The 22,827-nt window shown below is 36.4% G+C and overlaps 1 protein-coding gene across 1 annotated transcript in view; it reads right to left on the bottom strand.

Moving 5' to 3' along the window:
* Positions 1-2,377: 2,377 nt before the first annotated feature.
* The window catches only part of GLIS1 (GLIS family zinc finger 1), a 235,904-nt gene continuing 215,454 nt past the window's right edge, over positions 2,378-22,827 (bottom strand). Inside the window, exons 8-10 of the mRNA XM_039320006.1 lie at positions 14,325-14,494; positions 8,310-8,477; positions 2,378-2,959 (exon numbers count right to left, since the gene is read on the bottom strand). Of these exons, the coding sequence (XP_039175940.1) occupies positions 2,823-2,959; positions 8,310-8,477; positions 14,325-14,494 (475 nt within the window). The 3' untranslated portion in view covers positions 2,378-2,822. The remainder of the gene's footprint in view (positions 2,960-8,309; positions 8,478-14,324; positions 14,495-22,827) is intronic.

Here is a 22,827-nt window from a genome sequence, read left to right as displayed (position 1 = left end):
TACCCTTTTAACCAATGTAAATTCCAAGTTTAAAATATGATTTGATGAATATTGTTTTCCTCCATCTTCTGTTCTCAATATGCATTACTTACACAGAGATAGATTTAAAAAAGATATTTACCTTAAAAACAATGATACAAACATGTCAATTTGATATAAGGTATGAAGATTTGAAAACAAATGTGAAAGTATACAATTACAGTTACCTTGTAATTGTATGCCCTCAACATCTGGCAACTGGAGCATAATTTTTGGTACCATCATAGAACCATATATAATCTGTTTCAGTGCCCTTTCAAAATGGTAATCATATGCTAAGAGGGAAGTCGCCCTATCTTTTGGGGTTTGTAAGCACACCTGGAACTTTTAAGAAAATATCATGGATGCTATGGCAATTTCAATTTTAAATGGCTTTTTATGAAATTATGAAATCAGCATTGGAGAATGGCTTTTTTTCTCTTTGTGGGGAATATCATCTCCAATATAAAACAGTATTTAATTTGAATGACAAACATATGAGCGAAGTTATGCACTTTAATCTGGCTGTTTATAGTCAGAAAATTAAAAACCTGATGTTTTCAACTGTTGCAAGGACTTAGATGGCTGAACAGGCATACTGTGGGACAGGGTAGAGACCAAGAGAAAAACTTGATCCACCAAAAATCTGCAAGAATTCAATCTTTACTTACCTTTGACTGTGAGAAATTACAGTAAACAAAAATAATTTGGTTTGTGGGGTATCTTTAGATGGAAATCTCCATTATCTTTTTAAAAATTGTGCTTTCAGCAGGAATTGACAGATTTGCATCTGGTGAGTTTACAGTTGTCTCCTTTCACTCTCCCTACAGTAAGATTCTTCCCTTATTAGCTTTTAGAAAGTGACTTAAAGTCAAATTGTTTAATACAGTCTTTGTTTCTTAAATGGCACCTTCAATTGTTTTTACTTTGTCTACTTTTGTGATTTTCTTATATTTAACTTTTAATTTCTTTTTATAAATGCTTCATGCTTTGTTTTAATAGCATGTCTGTACCCTACCAAGGTCTCAATTACAATTGTTTGTAGTATTATTTGTGTGAAGAGATTGAATTAAATATTTGAAAGAGTAATAAGCTTATACAATCATCTTATCTTCTTTCGTGTGTCTAGTTTTCTGAATAAATACTATTTGTTTAATCATTGTAAATTTTGTCTCTGTGTCACCTTTGCTACATAGATTTTAAAAAGCTAATGGTGAGAATAGCAGCAAATACTATCTTATGAGGATTTGTGTGTGTGGGGGGGGGGAATAAGTCATTGAAAAAACCTTATGCTACATGTGCAACCCCAAGACTGATAATCTCTTTTCAAATAAAATGGTAATTTTAGAATTTCCATATCTGGGCTGCAAAATCCAGACAACTATTGGAATGCAACAAAGAGCCGAATTTCTCTGCATCTGGAATTTTGCAGTCCAGATATGGTAACCTTAGATAATAACGGTGGAATTGCTCCAAAGATACCAAATCCAAACTAGCTGCCAAGTTGATAGTGCTCACTAGAGACATCTATCTCATATACAGAAAACCATCATTGAATGAAAGTTTGTTTATCTGAGGACCCTCAGTATACAGCAGATTTTAATCCTCTTTTATTGGGAAAAAAATTCTTCCAAAGTCTTGTTTTTATGCTGTTGTTCCAATCACGATCCACACATTTTATTCTTTTTTCCAGATATACATTTCAAATGTATTTCTCATGCTGATATTGACCACTTGATGGGTTATCGTGCCATCATTCTCAATTCTCCCTTGTTCTTCATCCTTGACAGATGATTCTGTACATTCCAATCACTGGTTATTGTTTTTTTCTTCTCATTCGTTTGGTTCACACCAATATCATAGTCCTCATTTCTCCATTTTCATTTCCCATCATATGGGTCACTATTAGCCCACCCTTCCTCGTTATCTTATTGCCACTTCTAAGACTCCTCCTTTATGAAGCAGAGAAAATGATATTTGTTATTAATTCTGTTTTCTATTAAAGCTGCTATTCATTTTGAGAAATGTAGTTGTATTAAATTCTTGCAGCCAAAATAACAATAGATTTAGTATAGCACATATCTTCTGGGACACTAGTTTTTATTCTTTTAGGTTTCCCCTAATAAGCCAATTACATTACCTTCATGCAGAAGAAAAACTGGAAAAGTGGAATGTCAAAAGATAAATGGTTTGAATTACAGCATTTTGGGAAGAAGACAGTGAAACTGTGTATAGAACTGTATGAGTTCTAAGTTAAAAGATAGTTCTCACTGACAGAATGAAGTAAAAAAAGAGAGAGAGCACACCAATTTCCAATTTTTAATTTTTTCTTGTAAAATTGAAAATATAAAACCTGCTCAGCAAAGTGAAAACGTTTATGTACATGAGGTCTGTGAATTTTAAAGAAGTCCTTTTATAGTCAAGAAAACATCCCATGAATTAACTGTGATTAAAGGGACCAGCAGTCTTAAATTGAAAACATACTTCTTAAAAAAAAATCTTTACAAGCATATTTTATAATTTAAATTTATATTTTACTCAAAAGGACTTACACATCAAGCAGTTTTAAATGGTCCTCCTTCTCCCTTAAGAGAATCAGTTTCAAAGTGCCACAACAAAGGAATAGATACCAACAAATTACACAGTATATTCCTTTATAAAATAGATGGGTAAATGCGAGCAGTTGATTTAAATGAACACATAAAAGGCTGCAGATTAAATACAATCAAGGTAGGTCAACAACAATTCTGTAAATACAAAAGGCATTATAAGCATGGTAGACAAAGTAACAATTTAAGATAGACTTAGGTATCTGTGTAGATGGGAGGAATGTGATTTAAACAGTGATCAAAAGTGCCGTTTTGGAAAAATCCATTATTCTCTTCAGTTCCATTGATAACTTCTTCTGATACGCTCTCTGCCTCAGAGATGACTTCATAGCCTGGAAATATGGTAAGCATATGAGATATATGAGTAACTATGAGGTAGCAAGAACAATCTGAATTGCAGGCTCAGACTAAATACGATGCTCTACATCATATTTAGTAATACAAAAAGACCTCCTAAGTTGTTTAGCAAGAAAGGGATGGAAGTTGCTTAACTCTTCTGCTTCCTTCCATCTGTCTACTGCAAATCTCCCTTCTTCCCTCTGGTTATCAGGAAGAAAGACGTGCACAACAAATAAGTAAATAAACAGGTGTCCAACAGCTTGGTGGGCTGAAATGCTTGTTTTATGTTTCCCAGAATTCCCAGCTGCCATAACTAATTGTGCCAGTTGGGAACTTGAATACTGCATTCCCAACACATCTGAAGCACATCAGATGGGGGATGCTGCCCTAGAACTTTAAAACTAATTGGTGTTTCAGTCTACACACAAAACAATATTATAGCTTCCAGGAATGTGTAATGATGATAAGAATGGCTATTATTTCTTTCTACAGTGCCATTCAATCTGTTAACATGTTCAGTAACCATTCAACTTAAATGCCTACACATGTCATGACCTTGGTAATTATTCTGAATTACCAAGGGTTGGTCATACATCAAATAAGATGTCATACTATTAGAAAGTGGTGACAGTTTCTTATGTTCTGGATCAAGGCATGGAAACAGAAGCTTTCTAAAATGGATTGTAGGGACTAGACTTTTTTTTTTTAAACAAGTTTTATTAATTTTACAATTTTACAAAGCTGCAAGTGTTAAGGAAGCAACATGGTGATTGGATAGTCCATAATCAAATAACACGCTCTTTCATGCACATGTCAGGTTACATCATCAAAAATTTCCTCTCCATTTCCCTTAGTTATTGTATCACATTCAAATTAATACATTGCTAGTTATAACTCCGTCAGTTAAGACATTTATCAATATATTTTGTCTTATACGCCTTTATATCCTGTTTTGAATTTTACCTAATTTAGTTACAGTATTCCAGTTAACTTAATATCCATAGTCTTTAGATTTCAGGTGGCCCAAAGTTCCCTTAGTTCATTAGAAAATAATTGTCATATCTAAAATACATTTATTATTTACTCAGATAGCTTCTTACTTTATTTCACAAACATATTCAATTTCTCATCCTAATACCTCATCCCTTACTAACAAGATAACCTTTATCATCTCAATCCAACTTCTATATTATAATCCAAAATTATTATTCTAGTAACTATTTTTTTATTTCCCTTATAGATCTAGATCCTAAATATTAAATCAATTAGCATCTTTTAAGTTCTCCTTAGGCCATTGAGTGAGATTTTAAAGAAATTTTAAACTCTTCCATTATAGGTCACATAAAAAAAAAATTAAATCTAACTCTAGCTTTCTTTTTGTGCCAAGCAGGCTTTCATAGTAGTGCCTCTAACTCCTCAGGTGATTCTCCCTTCATCCCTACACGTCATTTGGGTCAAGGGAGACCATCCAATTACAATTTTTCAAAAAAGCTGGCCTCTTCCTAGTCATTAGATTGTTAATTCAATAATTCCGGTCTCCATATTTGGCTCAGTACATCTGTCGTCAGTTCAGTCTGGTCCTCTTCTTCTTCTGGTTTCAGCTGGTTTAAATAGAAGGTCAAGTTCAATGTTATAGTTGTTGTTTGGTTGTCTGGTTTATCTGGGTTCTAAATGTGCTGTACATGTAAATCTTCAGCACCTTCCGTCTTAGTGTTGCTTTCTTCAGTTTCTGATGCTGTTAAAATTGCAGGTTTTTTTGGTTAAGATGAAGGTTTGGGTATCAGGGTTCTCAGTAGGTTGTAGCTGGTATGTATTAATTCCTTCCTCTTCTGTTGCCTTTTGGACTGTAGGTTCATCAGTTGGAGTCTGGGCTGCATTTTGTAGCTTTGAAGTGGCACCTTTATTTTTCAGTCTGGAATTCATTAGCTCAGTAGCCTCAAGGATTTTTTCAAGTATCAGTTTATAATTAAGTTGTGGGTAGTATTCCTCCATTTCTATGATGTTTACAGATAGTCTTTTAGTGGAGGCTATTTTTGATAAAAGACAATAGTGTTCACCTCCACTAGAGAGAGTTGTTTTCACCACCCAGCTGTTTCAATTTCTTATCTTTTTTGATAGTGCCAAGGCCAAATCTTAGTCTCACAAGTTTCCCAGTCAAAGAGAAATTCACTTGCTGTACCACATTTCACCAGAAGATGTCCCCAGTGACATGTAAAGTCTTTCTCAAACTCAAGTTAGGTTTGAAAAAATAACCTTTTTTTTTTCAGCTTAACAGATAAATAAAGTAATAAGTCCTTGTAAGAATAGGAACCTTTTGGGGCCCCAAATATCCAAAAATTACAAGTCCAATTATTTAGGCATTTAGATTAGTTGTTCTTTTTTCCCCCATAGCTTTATGTTCCCAGAGTAGGCAGAAGCCGCCAAGTTAGAAAGGGGGAAAAATTTCCAAAGGCTTTTACAGTAAGGTAGTTGGGGTGCAAGAAAGGTAAGGTCTCACCCAATTCCTCCACGTTGCTTTCGTTGTGCTTGGTAGTGCTTTTGGCTAGTACAGCTTAGTGATCGGCCATGTTAATAGCCGATCTTTTCTCTGTCGGTCCAAAGGAGCTGCCTTGGATCAAATGGAAGGGCTGCTGCTCTTCCACAATCTAGCGAGGGTCCTCCTCAGCAGTGGTCACCCCTTCAGGGTGACTTTCGCCCCTTTCCAGGGTCTTCTGACGAAGGGAAACTGGACAGTGGAGAGAGCGCCACGATCCGGAACCGGAAGCCTAGTGACTGGACTTTTGATTTTGGTGTTGTTGTTGTTCTTTAAGTCTCTGAAAAATATGCATCAGTAACAGCAAAACGCTGCTGTTATAGGACTGTCCTTTTTCAGTTTAGATTGTTTATTAGTGAACTGTTGCCTCTGCATTTCACAACTTCATAGCCCTGCAGCTTTACTTGTAACAATCAAACATTTCTGAAGAACAATCTGTTTCTCATTAAATTCCTTCTTTTGAAAGATCTAACTGTTAAGTTTTCTCTTCTTTTATGCCTGTAGAAACCAAGTACGTATGTGCATACATACATACATACATATATGTATACATGAGTCTGCTTTTTTCTGTTTTTAAGAAGAGACTGGCAACCATTTGTCTGGAATGATATAGTGTCTCCTGTTTGAGCAGGGGGTTGATTAGAAGACCCCAAAGGTCCCTTCCAACTCTGTTATTCTGTTATTCTCGTGTACTGAAGAATGTGCTGTAAAGGAGCTAAGAGTATCAGCATTTTAATTGTAAGATCTTATTCCTAGGCTACAATTTACATTAAATGACAGAATTATAGCCAAAAATTGTTGATGCCAGATGCTCCAGCCTAAGCCAATCATGTAAAGATGTGGGAAGGACAAAGGGAGGAAAGCACACCTTTGAAGATAAAAGGTGAAGATGGGGTTAAGGAAAGTACATGGTTCTGGGACTTTTTCCTGTTTCCTATAATTTCCAAACCATTTTTTCATTTCAGATCTTTTTGGAGAGATTCAAGTTCAGGGGAGATTCTAAGCAGATAGCTACTGAAGTGAGAGCCACTCAGTGCTGAAAAGCATTAAAAACTCCACATGAATAAATTTGAAAATAAATTCAAGCACTCTTCTCTTTTTAGAAACGTTTACCATTCAAATTGTCAAAAGGATTTAGTTAAAGAAATACCCTAGACACAACTATAAATTATCCAAAGCTCTAAAATGGAAGTATTACTTCCTGACCATTTATAACAGTACTCTGTTGTTGTACATAGCATTCCTAGTAAATATGCTCTTATGTAACATTGGTACTATTAAGAATCCGGGGGAAAAGACAGAATAAAATAAAGTCTCAGTGTATCTCAATGATCAAATATGGATGCTAAAAGTTGCTTTTAAGGCTCCATCGTATAGAATTTTGTTTTTATTTATGATAACGGCAGCAATACTTTTATATGGTCAATGGTAGAAGGACGTACAAATATCTATAATGGAAGAATGGATGGTGAAGCTGTAGAAATAGTGAAAGTGACAGCAAGCAACTGAAAAGACTTTAACAAATTTAATTTCTACCTGGAAATCATTTTTGGACTCTTTGCAACAAATTAAAGGAAATGAAAAGTTTATTTGGTGATTTGATTATTAGAATTACATGGGATTGTGGAAATAATGTATACAAATATTAATCTTAGAATGATTTATTTTTACTTACATCTGTACTAAAGAAAATCATGTCATTCTTTTTCTATTTTTTCTTTTTATCACTCTTATTATTTTAATAAGATTTAATGTAATTAATACGATTTTGAATATATTGTTTTTTTCTATTTCGATCTTGCACTTTCACTTTTTTCATTCCTGAGCTTTTTCTTTCTCCAAATCTTTTTTCTGTTTATCTTTTAAGGTGGTTTTTTTTTGTTGAAAATTTATACATGCACACCCACACAAATTTCTCTTCAATGATCCCTCACAAATTACCAAAGGAAATTAATATGAGAATTTATATTTGGAAAAGGAATAACAATAAGCAGAGAAAGAAGAGTGCAATGCTAATATTCAAAGCTACCCTGATAGGCACAGATTTTTTTTCTCTGTCTGTAGTGAGACTATATTGAGGTCAACTAACATATGACTGATGGACAAATTTGGTTTGGTGAAAATTTTTCATTAAAGTTTTCATTCTACTAAAGAGAATCTCAAGTGAATCATTCATGAATATTGGGGATAGTCTGAGAAAGCTGGAAGGAAGTTGAGAACGGGAAAACTGTTTTGTTCAATGCAATTTTAAAATCATTATAACCTGTACACTAAAGTATTTAATCAAACTATCCTTTTAAAAAAAACTGCCAGGATCTTATATGAATGTGACATTTGACTAATATTATAAAGATCAACATTTCCTTTATGAAGGTTACTGTAAATATCCTTTAAAAATTGCATGTTTATTTCTGTAAAATGAATGCTTTTAGCTTAAAGTCAGGTAGTCAAGCTATAAAACCAAGCAAATCTTTATATAAATATATATCATTGCCAATTTGCAATTCTTTCTAGTATATTCCAGTAATATTAGACTGGAGCAAATGTGCCATACTAATGCAATTATATCACAGTATCTATCCGATTCAACTAGGTCACCCTTCTCTCACATAACTCTAAAATACATTTATTAGTTTCAACCTTGATAAAGCCCCTGTGGTTTAAAAGGAGACAATTAAAGAACCCCAGTTCAGAATCCAGGGGAAAATGTGACTTATCTTGTGTCTAAAAATGTAGATCCTCTATCTGTAATGTTTTTGTAAGGAAGAATGTCCAACTAAAATGATAGGAATATAGTCTAAATCAATTACCCGTTGAAGTTACAGGTGCACTGAGGATGTGATATCCATTTTGTCGCAGAGGGTTACAGCAATGAGAATCTCCTGATAGCACATCACTACTGAAAGATGAGTCCATTGTTCTGTAGCAATCTCCGTAGTGGAAGCAATTTTGTATAGAGTGAAAGCTACCTTGGTAACCTGCAAACAGAGAGTGTTCAGACATTTAGAAGAATGCAACCTTTTATGTGAGCAAAAGCCAGATTCAAAGTCTGGCATCTGACAAACACCCATTGCCTGATTTAGTTTAGCAGGACAGCAAATGAATCAAGAAGCATATTGCCCTTGATCAGCATTCCCCAATGGGCCACTGTTGCCTAGTAAAGTTTTTAGCTACATGAATAGGGATGCTTTCATTCCATTAATACCAAATATTTTTCTCCTTTGCAGTGCAATGATGTTTCAGGCCAGAGTTGACTAATATGGTCAGCTTCATCTCTGTTGGCCCTCTATTTTTTTTTTTATAATGGAACAGCAATTTTGGTTTCAAATTATTTCTCTTTTTAACAATTCTTCCCTAAATTGCTGCATTTCATCCAATATTTGAAGTTAAGGCTCACAGACTTTCCCATTTACCATAACTATTATCTGCTCTTTTCTCTGCTTGTATGTTTTTAATCTTTACCTATTGTTAGCATTTGCAGTCATAGTGGACTCTTTAAAAGGTCCAACACAGAAACTGAACAGCTGGATGAGATCTTTTTTTTCAAGAACGATGTTTGGCAGTTACAATAGCTGGGTTATAAATTGGCTTTGCCAATTACAGTGTTTCAGAGTGATTACAAGTTACCCTATGGAGAAGAGACAATCCAGTGAAACCTTTTTGTAGTAGTTGTTTCGTGATAGCATCTCTACAATGAGATTTTTGCACAGAGGTATTTCCCGCTTAAAAAGAATATTCCTTTTGCATAGAAGGAAATTTTTTAAAATTTCTTTTTGTTTTCAGGCTATCCAAGCAACTTGACTGTTCTCATTTTTCCAGAAAACACAGCTCCCAATATACTGTAAGAATGATTCAATTTGGTTAACTCTTCAAGATTCCTGTCTTCAGAATTAATACCAATGATGAGTGATGTCACAGTGCAGAAGGAAAGTTTCAAATGAGCCTTGCCAGCACTTAACCTAGTTATATCCATCATCAACAATGAACTTTTTGTTTTTGTTATTCCGTTTGTTTTTAACTGCTCACAATTTGTTGACCTATGTACCTTTTAAAACGTAATAGATGGTAACAGTAGGAGGTTAAAGTGACGTTCAAATCCTACAGCTATAGTGCAATTAACCACCACATGTGCAGAAATCTGAAGACATTTCTAAAAGATCCATATTTAAACTCTTAAGGGGCTAAAATATGAACCATTCCATTAAACTGTGTACAATAAAATGACTATCATCCCCCGCCACATTTCCTTGTAAAAAAATTCACAAAACATTTCTATTTGTATTAAGAACTGTAACACATTTTGGCAGCTGCAGCTAAGCTTGTCATTCACACTGCCACCAGCACAAGGTCTAGCCACGTGGATTGCAGGCATTCCTTCTGTTTCTCAGATTTAAATCAAATCTGTGGCAACTAATTTCCAAAGAAGAATTTCCTGAGCATACTGTCGGTTTACATGATCACTGTTAAATATTTTATGTGGAATAAAATATAGAAATACAACAGTTAATAAAGGAATCAACTATGTTCCAAACATAACATTCAGCTATAATTTTGCTATATGTGATCTATAAAAAAAGAAGCTGTAGTTAACCACATCATAAAGTATGCTGGTTGCTCCTATTTCCCTCAAGCTTCAGCCAAAAAATCTAAAGCAATTTCAAATGAGTGATAGAAGGAGTAAAAGTATTGGAATATGCCTCCTAAATGCCAATTCATTTGTGTCATTCCTTCTAATGTATGAATATAAATAAGTCAAACTCGTCAAATTATATAAAGTTTCTATGCAAAGACATCACGTAAGATATAAATAGTTGTACTATTTCATTTGATCACCAAATTCTTTCAATTTATAATAATTTCCATCTGGATCTTACTTTAGTTAGTCATAAATTCTACTGGAATTTTGTTCTCAGCCATTGTCCAGGCATTCTTATCCCTAACACGTCCAGAGATAGTTTGTTTGAGTTATTGTACCAAAAACAGAGTAGAAATATAAATATTATATTTTTCTTTTCTTTTATAATGAATTTATAATTGATTTTGCAATTGGATGACTGTTCTTCATAATTTTTCGGCTTAAACTGAGTATTTATGTCTGCTAGCAGACATTGATTAAAAATGTATTCAGCTTAAGATTTGAAAGTATTAACAGAAACAAAGTGAGATTACCACAAATGACATGTTGGTGTTTGTCTGAGTTGACAATTACTACTTTTAAAAAAACCCTACGACACAGAACAAGTAGGGAAGTGCAGTCTTCTCCAAAAGCCTCAATTCAGGGTATTTTTTTTTCTTCTGTTGCACTCACAAGCAGCTAAATTTTATCCTTGAGGTTCCATATTACTAGCTTTTAGTGATGCATGTCAGATGTGTTGGAGATCATTTCCATTATCTCAACCAATCTGTTGGATTGGTAAACCTGCGTATCTCTAAATTGCTAGATTGAGATAATGAGTTTTGTTTATTATTAATTTTTTTAGATTTCATTTATTACAGCAACAAATAATGTGTTGCAACAACCTCCATTTTCTCTTTTTGATAGCTTAGTTATCTTTTCATTGACAAAATGTAGTTTATTAATGTAAAATATATTATAGCCTCAGGCTTTTTAATTTGGATATGTCAAAAGCTTGAATTATCTTAACGAAACAAAGGCAAAACTTAGTTTCATTCTGTCAATGCACAATGGGGAAGAGAAACAGGTCCTGCAGATTGTAGTTGGAAAAGAAGCCTTAACACTGTCCTCAACTAAGCGTAGTCCTCAACTTACAATCACAATCGAAACCATAATCTGTGTTGTTGAGAGAAGCAGCCGTTAAGTGAGAGACCACATGACTACTTTGCCCAACAACCATATTTTTAGCACTCCTGGTTGTAGTTGTTTAGAAAACATGTGGTTTGTTAAGGAATGTTGGGGTGAGTCAGGGAGGTGGGGGAGATCCTAGAAGGCTCCACTCTGGTGCTAAAAAACCTTGCAAGCAGGATTTTCAGCACCAGACCCAGAGAGACACTCATGCATGACCTACGCTGGATTTCCCAGGGTCTCTTGCACCTTCTTGAGGCAGCCCCGCACTCCATACATTACTATTCCTTCTCTGCACTGGCATCTGCTGAAATTCAAGCACACAACTGCTTAGGAGCAATGGGAATTCACTGAAATAAGTTTGCAAAGGAGCCTTTGCAAAGAAACAGTTGGGAGAACTGCTTTTTCCAAAAGTCCAGCTACTGCTACTGTGTGGTGCCAACTTTTCTCCACTTCCCTCTTTCTTTTCATCCCTTTTTGTTTTCTCCTCGCCGTCTGGCTGTTCTCCCCCCCCTCTTCCTCCATCCTTTATTCTGCTCTTTTCACTCACTCTCAAACTGACCCCTTCTCTCTCTTTTACACATGCACAATTTCCTTCTCCCCATTCCTGCACAGATTCCTAGAGTAACAGACAGCACCAGACAGATTGGATTTGGCTTGACCTCCTGAGGGTTAAAACCATCCTCCTAGAGAGGTGGATCTGTTTCCTCTTTCAAAATCCATTTGATGGACTTGCTTCCTTTCTAGGAATCAGCTCTTTTCCTCTCCTGTTCCCTCCTGTTCCACTGTGTTTTTCCTGCTATCCAGGCCAAAGGCACAAGTGCTGTTTCAAGGGGAGAGGGGAGTTGGCATTTCAGCAAATTTCTGCCACTTCTAAACAATTGCACATATATATCCCAAAGGCAACTGGACTTTCTTGTTTTTCTTTGAAGAGGTTTTGTTTCTCATCCAAGAAGCTTCTTCAGTTCTTTGGGATAACTATGACCTGGATGACTGAGAATCTCCATAGACAACTGCACATATGGAAATTTAGTCTGCTTGGATTTGAAATCTTCCTATGTCTTAGCTTTCTGCAAGTTTAGCTTTAATCTGGTGCTGAAAGATTTCTTATACAAAAAGAAATTGAGCTGGTTACTAGTACAGTTTCTTGTTGATTCTGTAAAGTTTTCCCCACAAGAACAAAGATAAATGGAAGATTAAGAACTAGCTGTATTTCCAGCCACAATTTAACTACTGAATCAATATAGTAATGTAATTTCTTACATGCTGAAGTAATTGTCTAAACTGGTTCTCTATGCAGAAAAAGTAGAGTACAAAATCTATTAATGTAACCAGTGAAGGACAACAAACATAATTAAAACCATACTAAAATTACTCCAACAGTAATTAAGTATTATTAATGAGCCAGACATATAATGTCTGTTCTCACAAATTTTTGGCAAAGCCCAGAAAATTACTAATGTTTCTGATAAAATCTGAAGGTTCTGAACAAACCCATGGTCCATCTATGGTTTGCCTGAGTTGCAAACACCTGAATTAGGAAATTTCCTTAGTCAACCTAGCTTGAGGTCAACTAGATTTCTGTAGTTGTGCTCATATTGCACACTTATTCCAGGTTAACTTTACAGTATACTCAATGAAATTTTCTGACACACTGAACATTTGTTATATACTGAATTAAAATACTCTTGGCTGGTTAATAGTTTAGGACATCACGCACCTACTCAACTTTTTTATTTATTTTTTTTCTGGGAGATGAAGCTTTTTTGGAAACCTATGTTAGCTAACACCTTGTATAGACCTCTTTAACCTGTCCAAAACTAGGCTAAAAAAGCAGGTTCACAAAAAGACATAAATGGGAAATGGTATACTCGAACTAGAATTTTTGTCATTTGTGATAAATCTAGAAATGCAGACTCCTTTTCAAATGCTAGACAGATAGGTAGCAGTGGTAAACTGTAGCATTCAAGAAAACATCCTTGAAAAATTGAAGACATCACTGGTTGCTTACTCTTTCATTATTTTTCCTCATTAGCATTTATGTGGCGACTGCATTTGAATGTGTCAAACTGTGTACTTCACTAGCACTGCATTATCTCACAAAGAATGGCTACTTCTACCAGTAAAAATAGATTACTATTTTTATTACAAAAACAAAAATACATTTTCTATTTACTATAGTCAATTGTGCCAATGAGAGGGGTGAGATGGCTCAGCCATTAAGATGCTGGGCTTGTAAGCTGGGCCCAGGTTCGAGACCTAAGTGCTGCATGGCAGGGTGAGCCCGTGATCTGCTCCAGGTAGAGTAGATTAACAGGTACCACTTTGGTGGGAAGGTAACAGTGTTCCATGAGCCTCGGCATATAGTCATGCTGGCCACCTGATTGCAGAAGCATCTTCAGACAATGCTGGCTCCCTCAGCTAAGAAATGGAAATGAAACCGTCCCCTAGACTCGGACATGATTGGACATGACTTTAATTTTACCTTTATTATGCCAATGACCCTATCGATACTATTTCTGCTTCATATGAAAATATAAAATATTTTCCATTTCCTAAAGCCTGATGTAAATGATTCAAATGGTTCCTTCTAAGCTGGCGCTGATCAGCTTGAGTGACATCTCCAATAAGGGAAGCACAGCTCCATAATCACTCAAAGCCCCTAGCATTTGGGATTGTACAAGCTGCTGTCAAATGCCAAATTTCATTTCAAATTAAACATTATGAGAAACACGGAGGACCCGCGGAAAACAGCAAGCTCATGTTGCTTTCCTGTTCATGAGGAATAATACAACAGGCTATACAGTCTAAAGTCATTACATTTCCCCTGCCCCCATCTTTTATCCAGATTATAAAATGGCAAAGATGGATCTTGCCTGACATAATTATGTCAAGGCACAGTATAACTTTCAATATACTTTGGTTGTTATGGTTACTTTGGCCCTGAGAGTGGATGAGAGTATGCGTTTTACATTTCTTTATGCATGGTGCATCCTTCCATAAATATACAGTATAGCATTACCTTGTGGCCCCTGCTGCGTAGAATGGCTTGGAAATGGCAGATATAATTTATTTGCTGAGAAATGATGCCCATTTGGAGACTGGCTCTGAGATGGTGATGAGCTGTGTTTCTGAAGGAGGGAAGGAGCAACTACAGCTTTCAGTGGGCTAACAAGAGTATTTGGAACAATCCTGGAACCAGAAAAGAGAGAGAGAGAGAGAGGAAAAAAGAGATCATCAGTTGGGTTTCATCTCATCATTGGTGCTCCATAAATGACAACTTTTTTTAAAAAAAATCACTTTTTGATTATAAGTGGATTGAAAAGTACAGGATAACTAAAAATTCTTCCGTAAAGCATTGACTTGAACGTATTCCTGAAGAGACATAAATACCTTTTTAATGACATCCTGGCTTCGCGGGTGACTGTCCTGCCTCTGCAGGCTGACTGCATTCTGAGTGCTTCCCTTTCACCTGGGACACCAGGCCCCATGGGCTCACTGCCTCCTGGGTGTGCACCCAGGCAGGTTCGGCTTCTCGCCAGCTTCGGTTTGCCCAGCCCCAAGGAAGGGTGCCTTCATTCCTCACAGGCGTTTCTTGCCTGTTCTTCTCCCTCCCTCATCGCAAAAATCTTCCTGCCACCCTGCTCTTAAGGCTGTGTGGCTCAGGAATTTACAGTGGGCCTTTAAGCCATGCCACCGGCCATGCTGGCAACCTCTCCCCCTCCCCTTGTCCCTTCCTGGGCAGGAAGGGAGAGAGGGAGGGAGGGAGGAAAAAAGGAGATGGGAATGAGAAAGAGGGAGGCAGGGGAGAGAGGGAAACAGGAAGGAAGGAAGGAAGGAAGGAAGGAAGGAAGGAAGGAAGGAAGGAAGGAAGGAAGGAAGGAAGGAAGGAAGGAAGGAAGGAAGGAAGGAAGGAAGGAAGGAGGGAGATTGGAATGAGAGGGAGGGAGGGTCTAAGGGAAGTCCTGCCTTAGTACTTGGCCACCAGCAGCCCTGCTGTCCTTTTGCCATCCCCTTACCCCCTCCTCTTGGTCTATCCCGATGGTCTCCCATTCTATTGCTAAGGATGCTTTGGTTACAAAGCCGGCTCTCCTCACATGGAGAGGGAGTGGGCCTCCCTCTGATCCACAAACTTTGCCCTCCTGCATCCACCATGAGCAACCTGGCCAAGGAGAGTGAGCACAGCAGCCTCGAGGAGGAGGAGGTAACCGCAGCTGGGCAACTCCTCGGGGAAGTGGGGCTGGACTGTGTTGGGCTGAGGGATTCCTGTGCCCAGGGAGCTTGAGGGCTGGGCTGGGTGCTTGCCCTCTGCTCCCCAGGGCTCTGGGCCGCCCACACCAATGTCCAGGAGTACCCCGTGTGGCCCAAGAGGGACTGCGAGGTTTCTCCGATGGACCATTGACTTTGCTTGTCAAAAGGTCACAAAGATCACATGACCCTGGGACACTGTGACTATCATAAATACGAATCAGATGCCAAGCATCCGAATATAAATCACATGACCCTGGGGATGCTGCAATGGTCATAAGTATGAAAAATGCTCCTAAGTCTCTTTTGGAATAAGATTAAAAAATGGCTGGAAGAAATATTAAAGTTAGTGGTAGAGTTAAAACCAGAACTCTTTTTACTAGGCATAACCATGCAGAAATACAACAAAGGAGTGTTCTATTTGATATTAGACATTCTCATGGCTGCTAGATTGGTGTATGCTCAAAACTGGAGGAATAAAGGAATTCCAACAGAAGAAGAGATTATATATAAAATTTTATCGTGTGCTGAAATGGATAGGCTCACAATGGAAATGAAGGATAAGACAGAAGAGATCTGGGACAAATTTTATCACTGGTGTGAATCAAGGAGAACTGCTCGGGTTTTAAATCATCGTTAAGATAGAATTATATATAACTGTATAGAAGAATATGTTTACATAGAGATCAAGAATTATGTATTAATTATATGTATCAAGAGGAACAAACTGTTAGGAATATTTATTTTGGAATGCCACGTTATGTCCATCCTTGTTTTTAACTGTATGATAAATAAAAAACTTTTTATAAAAAAAGAAAAAAAATGCTCATAAGTCACTTTTTTCAGTGCTGTTGTAACTTCAAACAGTCACTAAGCGAACTGTTGTAAATTGAGGATTACCTGTACTTTATCACTTTTTTCCTTTCTTTTTTTTCTTTTTTTTCTTTTTTGGTCATCAAGTTTTTGACACCTTGCTAGGCGACTGGTAGTACTTGAATATTGCCATATCCTAAAAGTGGTATAATCCGTGAAAAGGTTGAAAAGCCCTGTTCTAGACAGCTTAATCTGATCATCACCAAATTCCAAAGAGTTCTGATGTTCATACACTGTAATGCCCTGAAAACTGTTTCTGGGAAGAGAGACTCCACAAAATCTCATATTGTAAGCACATTTGTTACAGCACATTAGGAGCCACTGAAACAATACAATGTGGTTCTTACTGAGATCCACAACACAAATGCTCAATAGTGGCGACTACCTGTAGCTCAAGTGTAGGATGAGGTGAAGGTTCTTTCAAATGGATTATAAATCAGTGTAAAACATTTCATTTCCTGGGATCACTGCAGTTAGCAATAGTTATACTGGCCCACACAAACTGAAACATCCTGGATTTTATCCTTGCCTGTGTCTGACTTGAAATGGTTCAGCAGAACTTACGGAATAGTTTGTTCCGGTTTGAAACAAAACAGACTCCCCATTTCATGCACATCATGAGGTCCTACGTTTGTGCAACCACACGCTTCAAAAGATTTTTTTGGAGATTGAATTCAAAGTGCTGCACATACTGCTACATGCACAAGAATTATTGCTATATTTAATATGCTCTGAAACAAGGGAAATAATGTAATTAATATTATTTTTCATGGTTAGGATTTTTACTGTCTCCATATTTGAATGGCTGTATGTAAATTTGTTGTCAGGCAGGATGCCACTGCCAACCTAAATCCTATGCAGATTGATAGATAATCTATCCCAGATTGCTGTAGAGTTTGAACATTAATATAAAATAAACCATCATTATTTTATCTTTTAATAGAGGTTTAGTTTCCCCCTCCAGTAAAAGAGAGGAGGAAGATAAATATGGAGGTGGAGGTGATGTTTATGAGGATTGGAATATTTAAACTTGTCACTATGATCCTTGATTTCATTAAGGGCCCCCAGATTCCCTCTCTTCCCTCCTTATACAGGGTCTACACTTCTTTTGAGTGACCGGCTCTGCAGTGCAAATGGCAAAAACCCTAGTTCGAGTGGACCATTTCCCATTTACATGTAGTCCTTGACTTACGACCACAAGTGAGCCCAAAATTTCTGTTGGTAAGTGAAAAAGGTTAAGTGAGTTTTTGTCCTATTTTACCACCTTTCTTGCCACAGTTGTTAAGTGAATCACTGCAGTTGTTAAGCTAGTAACAGGGTTGTTACATGTATCTGGCTTCCCCACTGATTTTGCTTGTCAGAAGGTCGCAAAAGAAGAAGGTCGCATTACCTCAGGATGTTGCACCCACCCATAAATAAGAATCAATGGTCAAGCGTCTGAATTTGGATCACGTGACTCTGGGGATGCTACAACGGTCATAAGTATGAGAAACAATCATAAGTCCCTTTTTTTCAATGTGGTCGTAACTTTGAACAGTCACTAAACAAACTGTTGTAAGTCAAGGACTACCTGTATACATATCTCCATATGTTGTTATAGTTATACTTTTTAATGTTTTGTATCATTTTTTATTGCTGGAGTTTTAAAATGCAAACCACCAACAGTCTGGGTGAATCTGCTGTATGTGAATGTCATAATAAAATAAAAAATATGCATGCATGCCCTAAAATGTGCCTTCACACATGTGTGCATGCACACACATACATTTTAAGGTATTGATTTTCACGCTTTGCTACCAAGTTGGTCCCTTTTAATATGTTCCTGACAACAGAAAATACAACACAGCCTGTGTAATTGGTAACTACTTTGAACGGATATAAAAGTAAATGACTAAAATCTATTTCTCTTTTTCTTACACTTGGGGGTAGAATACAACCACAACAGAGACATGGATGTTTCCAATATGAACACTGTCTCACTTTGTTGTTGTTTGGGAAGAAAAGCTTTGACAGTGAAATTCTTCTCTTAGACAATGGATCTCAATATTTCTTCTATCCATCCCAGCAGGAAGAAGATCAGATCCAGAGTTCAGCCCATCTGTACTTTATCTCAAATAAATTCCTATATGGTTTGTGATGTGGTGCTTGCCTGTAACTTCAAACCACTTTATCAAGTGCTGTGGTTACTTACTAAATGCTAACACCAAAGAAAAACAATAGTCCTATAAAACAGCAGAGAAGAATGGCCAATTCATGTATTGTGCATCACATACTGCTATGTGTTTGATATAACATGAACAATCTATTGTGGCAAAAATGTATTTTGGTGAAGGAAATATGCCCAATACAGTGTCTCATACTACAACTATTCAAAGAACCCAAACAATGTTATTGTGTATCCCAATCAGCATACAGACAAACCACTAAATTAACAACAAAGCAATGGTTTCTAACATATGGCTTGATCTAAGTTAATTAGTATGGCCCCAGAAATTGTGGTGGAGAATCTGTTTTATAAGAAGCACACCCAAAATATAGAAGGATACACATTCCTATTGTGTATATGCTTTGGAAGCAAACAGGTGAACATTTACATTCAACCCAATCTTATATTAAATTAATTCTTAAAACATAGGATGCTAGAAGAATTGAAGAAGATTCTTGGATGAGAAGCAAAACGTTTTCAAGGGGAAAAACCAAGAAAGTCCAGTTGGCCTTTTGAAAAGCACGTTTGGGGCAATCATGCCCTGGATGATTGAAAATCTCCATAGACATGCCAGAAGAAAATTACAGGATCTGAAATTATCACACAAATTCAAGACCACTGTCTGATAAATAACCAAAAGTCACTGGTTATTTGAAAGCTAGTTTATATCTAATATTAGCATTTGTCTGATTTTCTATAAGAAATGAATTGATAAGGAATAGTTGATGAGCAATTTTGGAGCCACCTATTCATCCAGCCCACAGCTAGTTTGCCAATCAGAATGACAAAGACACATTGTCAAATCATCCTTCCCTGGTAATTGTAACCAAACCTTCCTTTTTGTCTTAAGTCAGTTCCTAGGGTTGTCTGCTTAGTCATATGAAAAGTATCATTCAGAAAACATAAACATTACAGTATAAAAATGAAAATTATCAAGAGGTTTAATGTATCTTTTGTAACATTATGCCTTGATGCATCTGTTTTTACTTCAGACTTCTGTAATTAACAAACCAAATGAATGTTTTCACAGAATATTTTTTATTGCATTGGATATTAATGTTATCATGAGCTCCTTAGATGAAAGATAGATGACTACAATCTATTAATCCTGAACAAAAGTCTCTATACTCTACAGGATTGGTGTATGATAGCACCTGCAAGATAATTATTTCTTGACAGTTTTATAACTGTGATGCCTTGTGGAAGATTACATTAAGATATATGTTGTTCAGATTTGAACAGAGGCCAACATTTTAGGAGTGCTATCCATTCTGCTGCTCTAATGGTATGTGGAGATAAGGAGATAGGGGGAAAAGCCTCAGCCAGAGGGATGGTTAGACGAAGTAGTTTAGCGAAGGGGACATGGCAAATGTCTCTGAAGGGACCCTCCCTAGTATCTTGCACTGTAAAGGGACAGGAGTGAAATATATTTTCAGACTTGCAAGACTGATGTCAGCCATGTAAGGTAGTCCAAACAGGAAGCATGACCAGATGGACTAATTTTACTTTACTGTGAGCTTACATTAACAGAATCATTAACATTAACAATATGAAAGTAAATTTCTTTCCTGTTGACTTTACAGCCCAAGAAATGATTTGGAAATTATTTGGTACAAAATGCAGCAGCCAAATTTCTGCCTGTATTAAACACCTATTCATTGGGTGCCAATAGATTGACTTGTAAATCTCTCTATTGTTGATTCCGAGATACCTTATGGACCATCTTGTTCAAATGCATTTCAGTGCTTTCATGCTTGTAGGAAACTGAAAAGGACCTGGGCACAAAAGCAAGACCATCACTGTTATATAAACCACACTTTGGAATGCTTTGCCCCTCTCCCCAGAATTGCACCTGAAATCACCAATATTAGACTTCTGCAAAGTGGTCAAGACTTCAATGTTTGAAAGAGCATTCAGGAGTTCAGTATTGTCCGTTTTGATTGTTTTATCAACCATCTCATTTAATTTTTCAACATTTTTTTCCAGATCTTTATTCTCTGTAAACTGCCAAGAGTTTTACTGAGCTGGATGGTATAGACATTATCAATCAATCAATCAATCAATCAATCAATCAATCAACTTTTACTCCACCCCTCCAATTTTTTGGTAAAACAATGCTCTATAAACAAGTAGTATAGAGAGAATTAAAAGTCTAATTTGTAAATGATGAAGTGTAAATCATGTGAATTATAAACATTTCAGTGCAGATCTAGTATCTAGATATCAAAGCTAACTGGAAAGAGAGTAAGAAAAAAGACCAGGAAAGAAAAAAAATCTCACACCTTAACACTGATTTTCATCTCTTTCCATAATATTAAAAACGAAGTGCAAAGCTCTCCTTAATTAGATTTCTGTAGAGTGCTCCGTTTCTTTCTATGCATTTCTAGGTCTAGCCTTAGGGGAATTTCTGTCAACATAGACTCAGGAAATACTCTTACCATAGACTTTCTAGAGAAAAATTAAAAAAAAACTGAAGTTTGGTGCACTTTACTACTAATCAGTCCCAGGTGGCTTTGCCTTATTTCACAGAATATGCAGCATTCCTTTAATAGCATGTTACTAAATCAGTCTCTGTCGTTTTCTCTTCCAAATATTCTATTTATTTATTTATTTTACATCACATTACTGTAAGCAAGAAACAAATATACTATTGGGTTATATTATATTATACATTCTATTGGAATTCAAACACTGGGCAGTCAGTGTCCCTGGTAGTTCCCCCATATAATTTTTATGGTCCTAGATTTAGTTGGAACAAAATCTGTCTGTCTGTCTGTCTGTCTGTCATCTCTCTCTCTCTCTCTCTCTCTCTTTCTCTCTCTTCTCCCCCCCCCCCTTGCAGGAATTGTAAATTGGCCTTTAAAAAACTGGATTTCCTCCTATTTTGGTAGGTAGAAGTTAAAATTGGTACCAGCTTAGGAATCCTGTTTCATTCTTTACTATTCCTCAATGTCTGAACTGTCTTACCTTCATGACATCATCCCAAGCAGTTGGAAGCAAAAATAAACCAGCCAAAACCAGTGTTTCTCCCTCATGAGTTTGAAGAAATGGCTCAATGCTCCAGAAATTATGCACACCTACAAACATACACATTTTGCAGAGATATTTGTTTTTCTGAATTTTTATTTTGTTCTCTTTTGTTTTTTTGCAATGGTATTAAAAGCAGGTCCAAACTTAGTTTCTAAACCTGCCAGTCATGTAATACTCTTTTTAGTTAAACATTATATCGTCTAAATTGGATATCCAATGTTAAGCCTAATCAACTGTGAACCATCTGAACTAAGATAAGCAATGTCAATTTAATATTTTTGGTTAGGGGAGAGCAGGTTTCATCTCCATCTTAGAGAGATTTCAGAGCTTTTCAACAATGCAGACAGATGGAACTTTAAAAGATCTTAGGGTATTTTGAGTTTAAAAATTCTGCTCTGAGGAGAGGTTGGATTATATCATCCTTCTCTTGCTTTGCTTATTTGACTACAACTCAGAACAATAATTGTGCTGGTTGGAAATTATCAAAGACATAGTCAAGACAGTGAAAGACATAAGATTTGGGAAGCCTAGCTAGGTCAGATATTTTGAGGCCTCTTCCTCATCTGATCACACTACACAGATTAATCTATATTTTCACTGTAGAAATCATTCGGCTTTCTCCCAGTAAGTGCTATAATTAATAAAAATTATTTTGTACAACACACTAAATACGCAGTTTGTGTGTGCATGCATATTATCTGTGTGTATGTTAAATGTGTATGTCTATCAACTAACAAGGGCCAATTTTAGTTCCATAAATCTTAACTTATTTTTAATGTTTTTGAGAAGAGAGCCTCTTAGAAAAAAAGCAACATTCTATCCAGTGAAATGATTATTTATCAAACTTCAAACTTCTTATATCAAACTTTGCAACTGCCCCTCACCCTCATATAGGATTATGTAATGCTATATTCAAGAATCCTATTAGTGAAGCATGGGTTACACTCTGCTAGACAAAAGATAAAAGTTTTATCTATTTTTCAAATGTTAACATAACTCTATTCTAGTTATTCACTTCTTCCTCACTGATTGCAAAACTGCTCCTCTGTGTTCACAGAAATGAAATAGCATCCCCATGTGTTTTGCATTTAGCAAAGATGATCCCATATTGTATCAGTTTCTTATGTTCTGCGCAAGTGGCATGTCCATTCTGGAGAAGTCAATTCTC

This window comes from Crotalus tigris, unplaced genomic scaffold (genome assembly GCF_016545835.1).
Source record: "Crotalus tigris isolate CLP2741 ecotype Arizona unplaced genomic scaffold, ASM1654583v1 scf7180000023617.9722795, whole genome shotgun sequence".
NCBI lineage: Eukaryota > Metazoa > Chordata > Lepidosauria > Squamata > Viperidae > Crotalus > Crotalus tigris.
The sequence above is the reverse complement of the archived record's forward strand: the minus strand, read 5'-3'. Positions and strand labels throughout refer to the sequence as shown.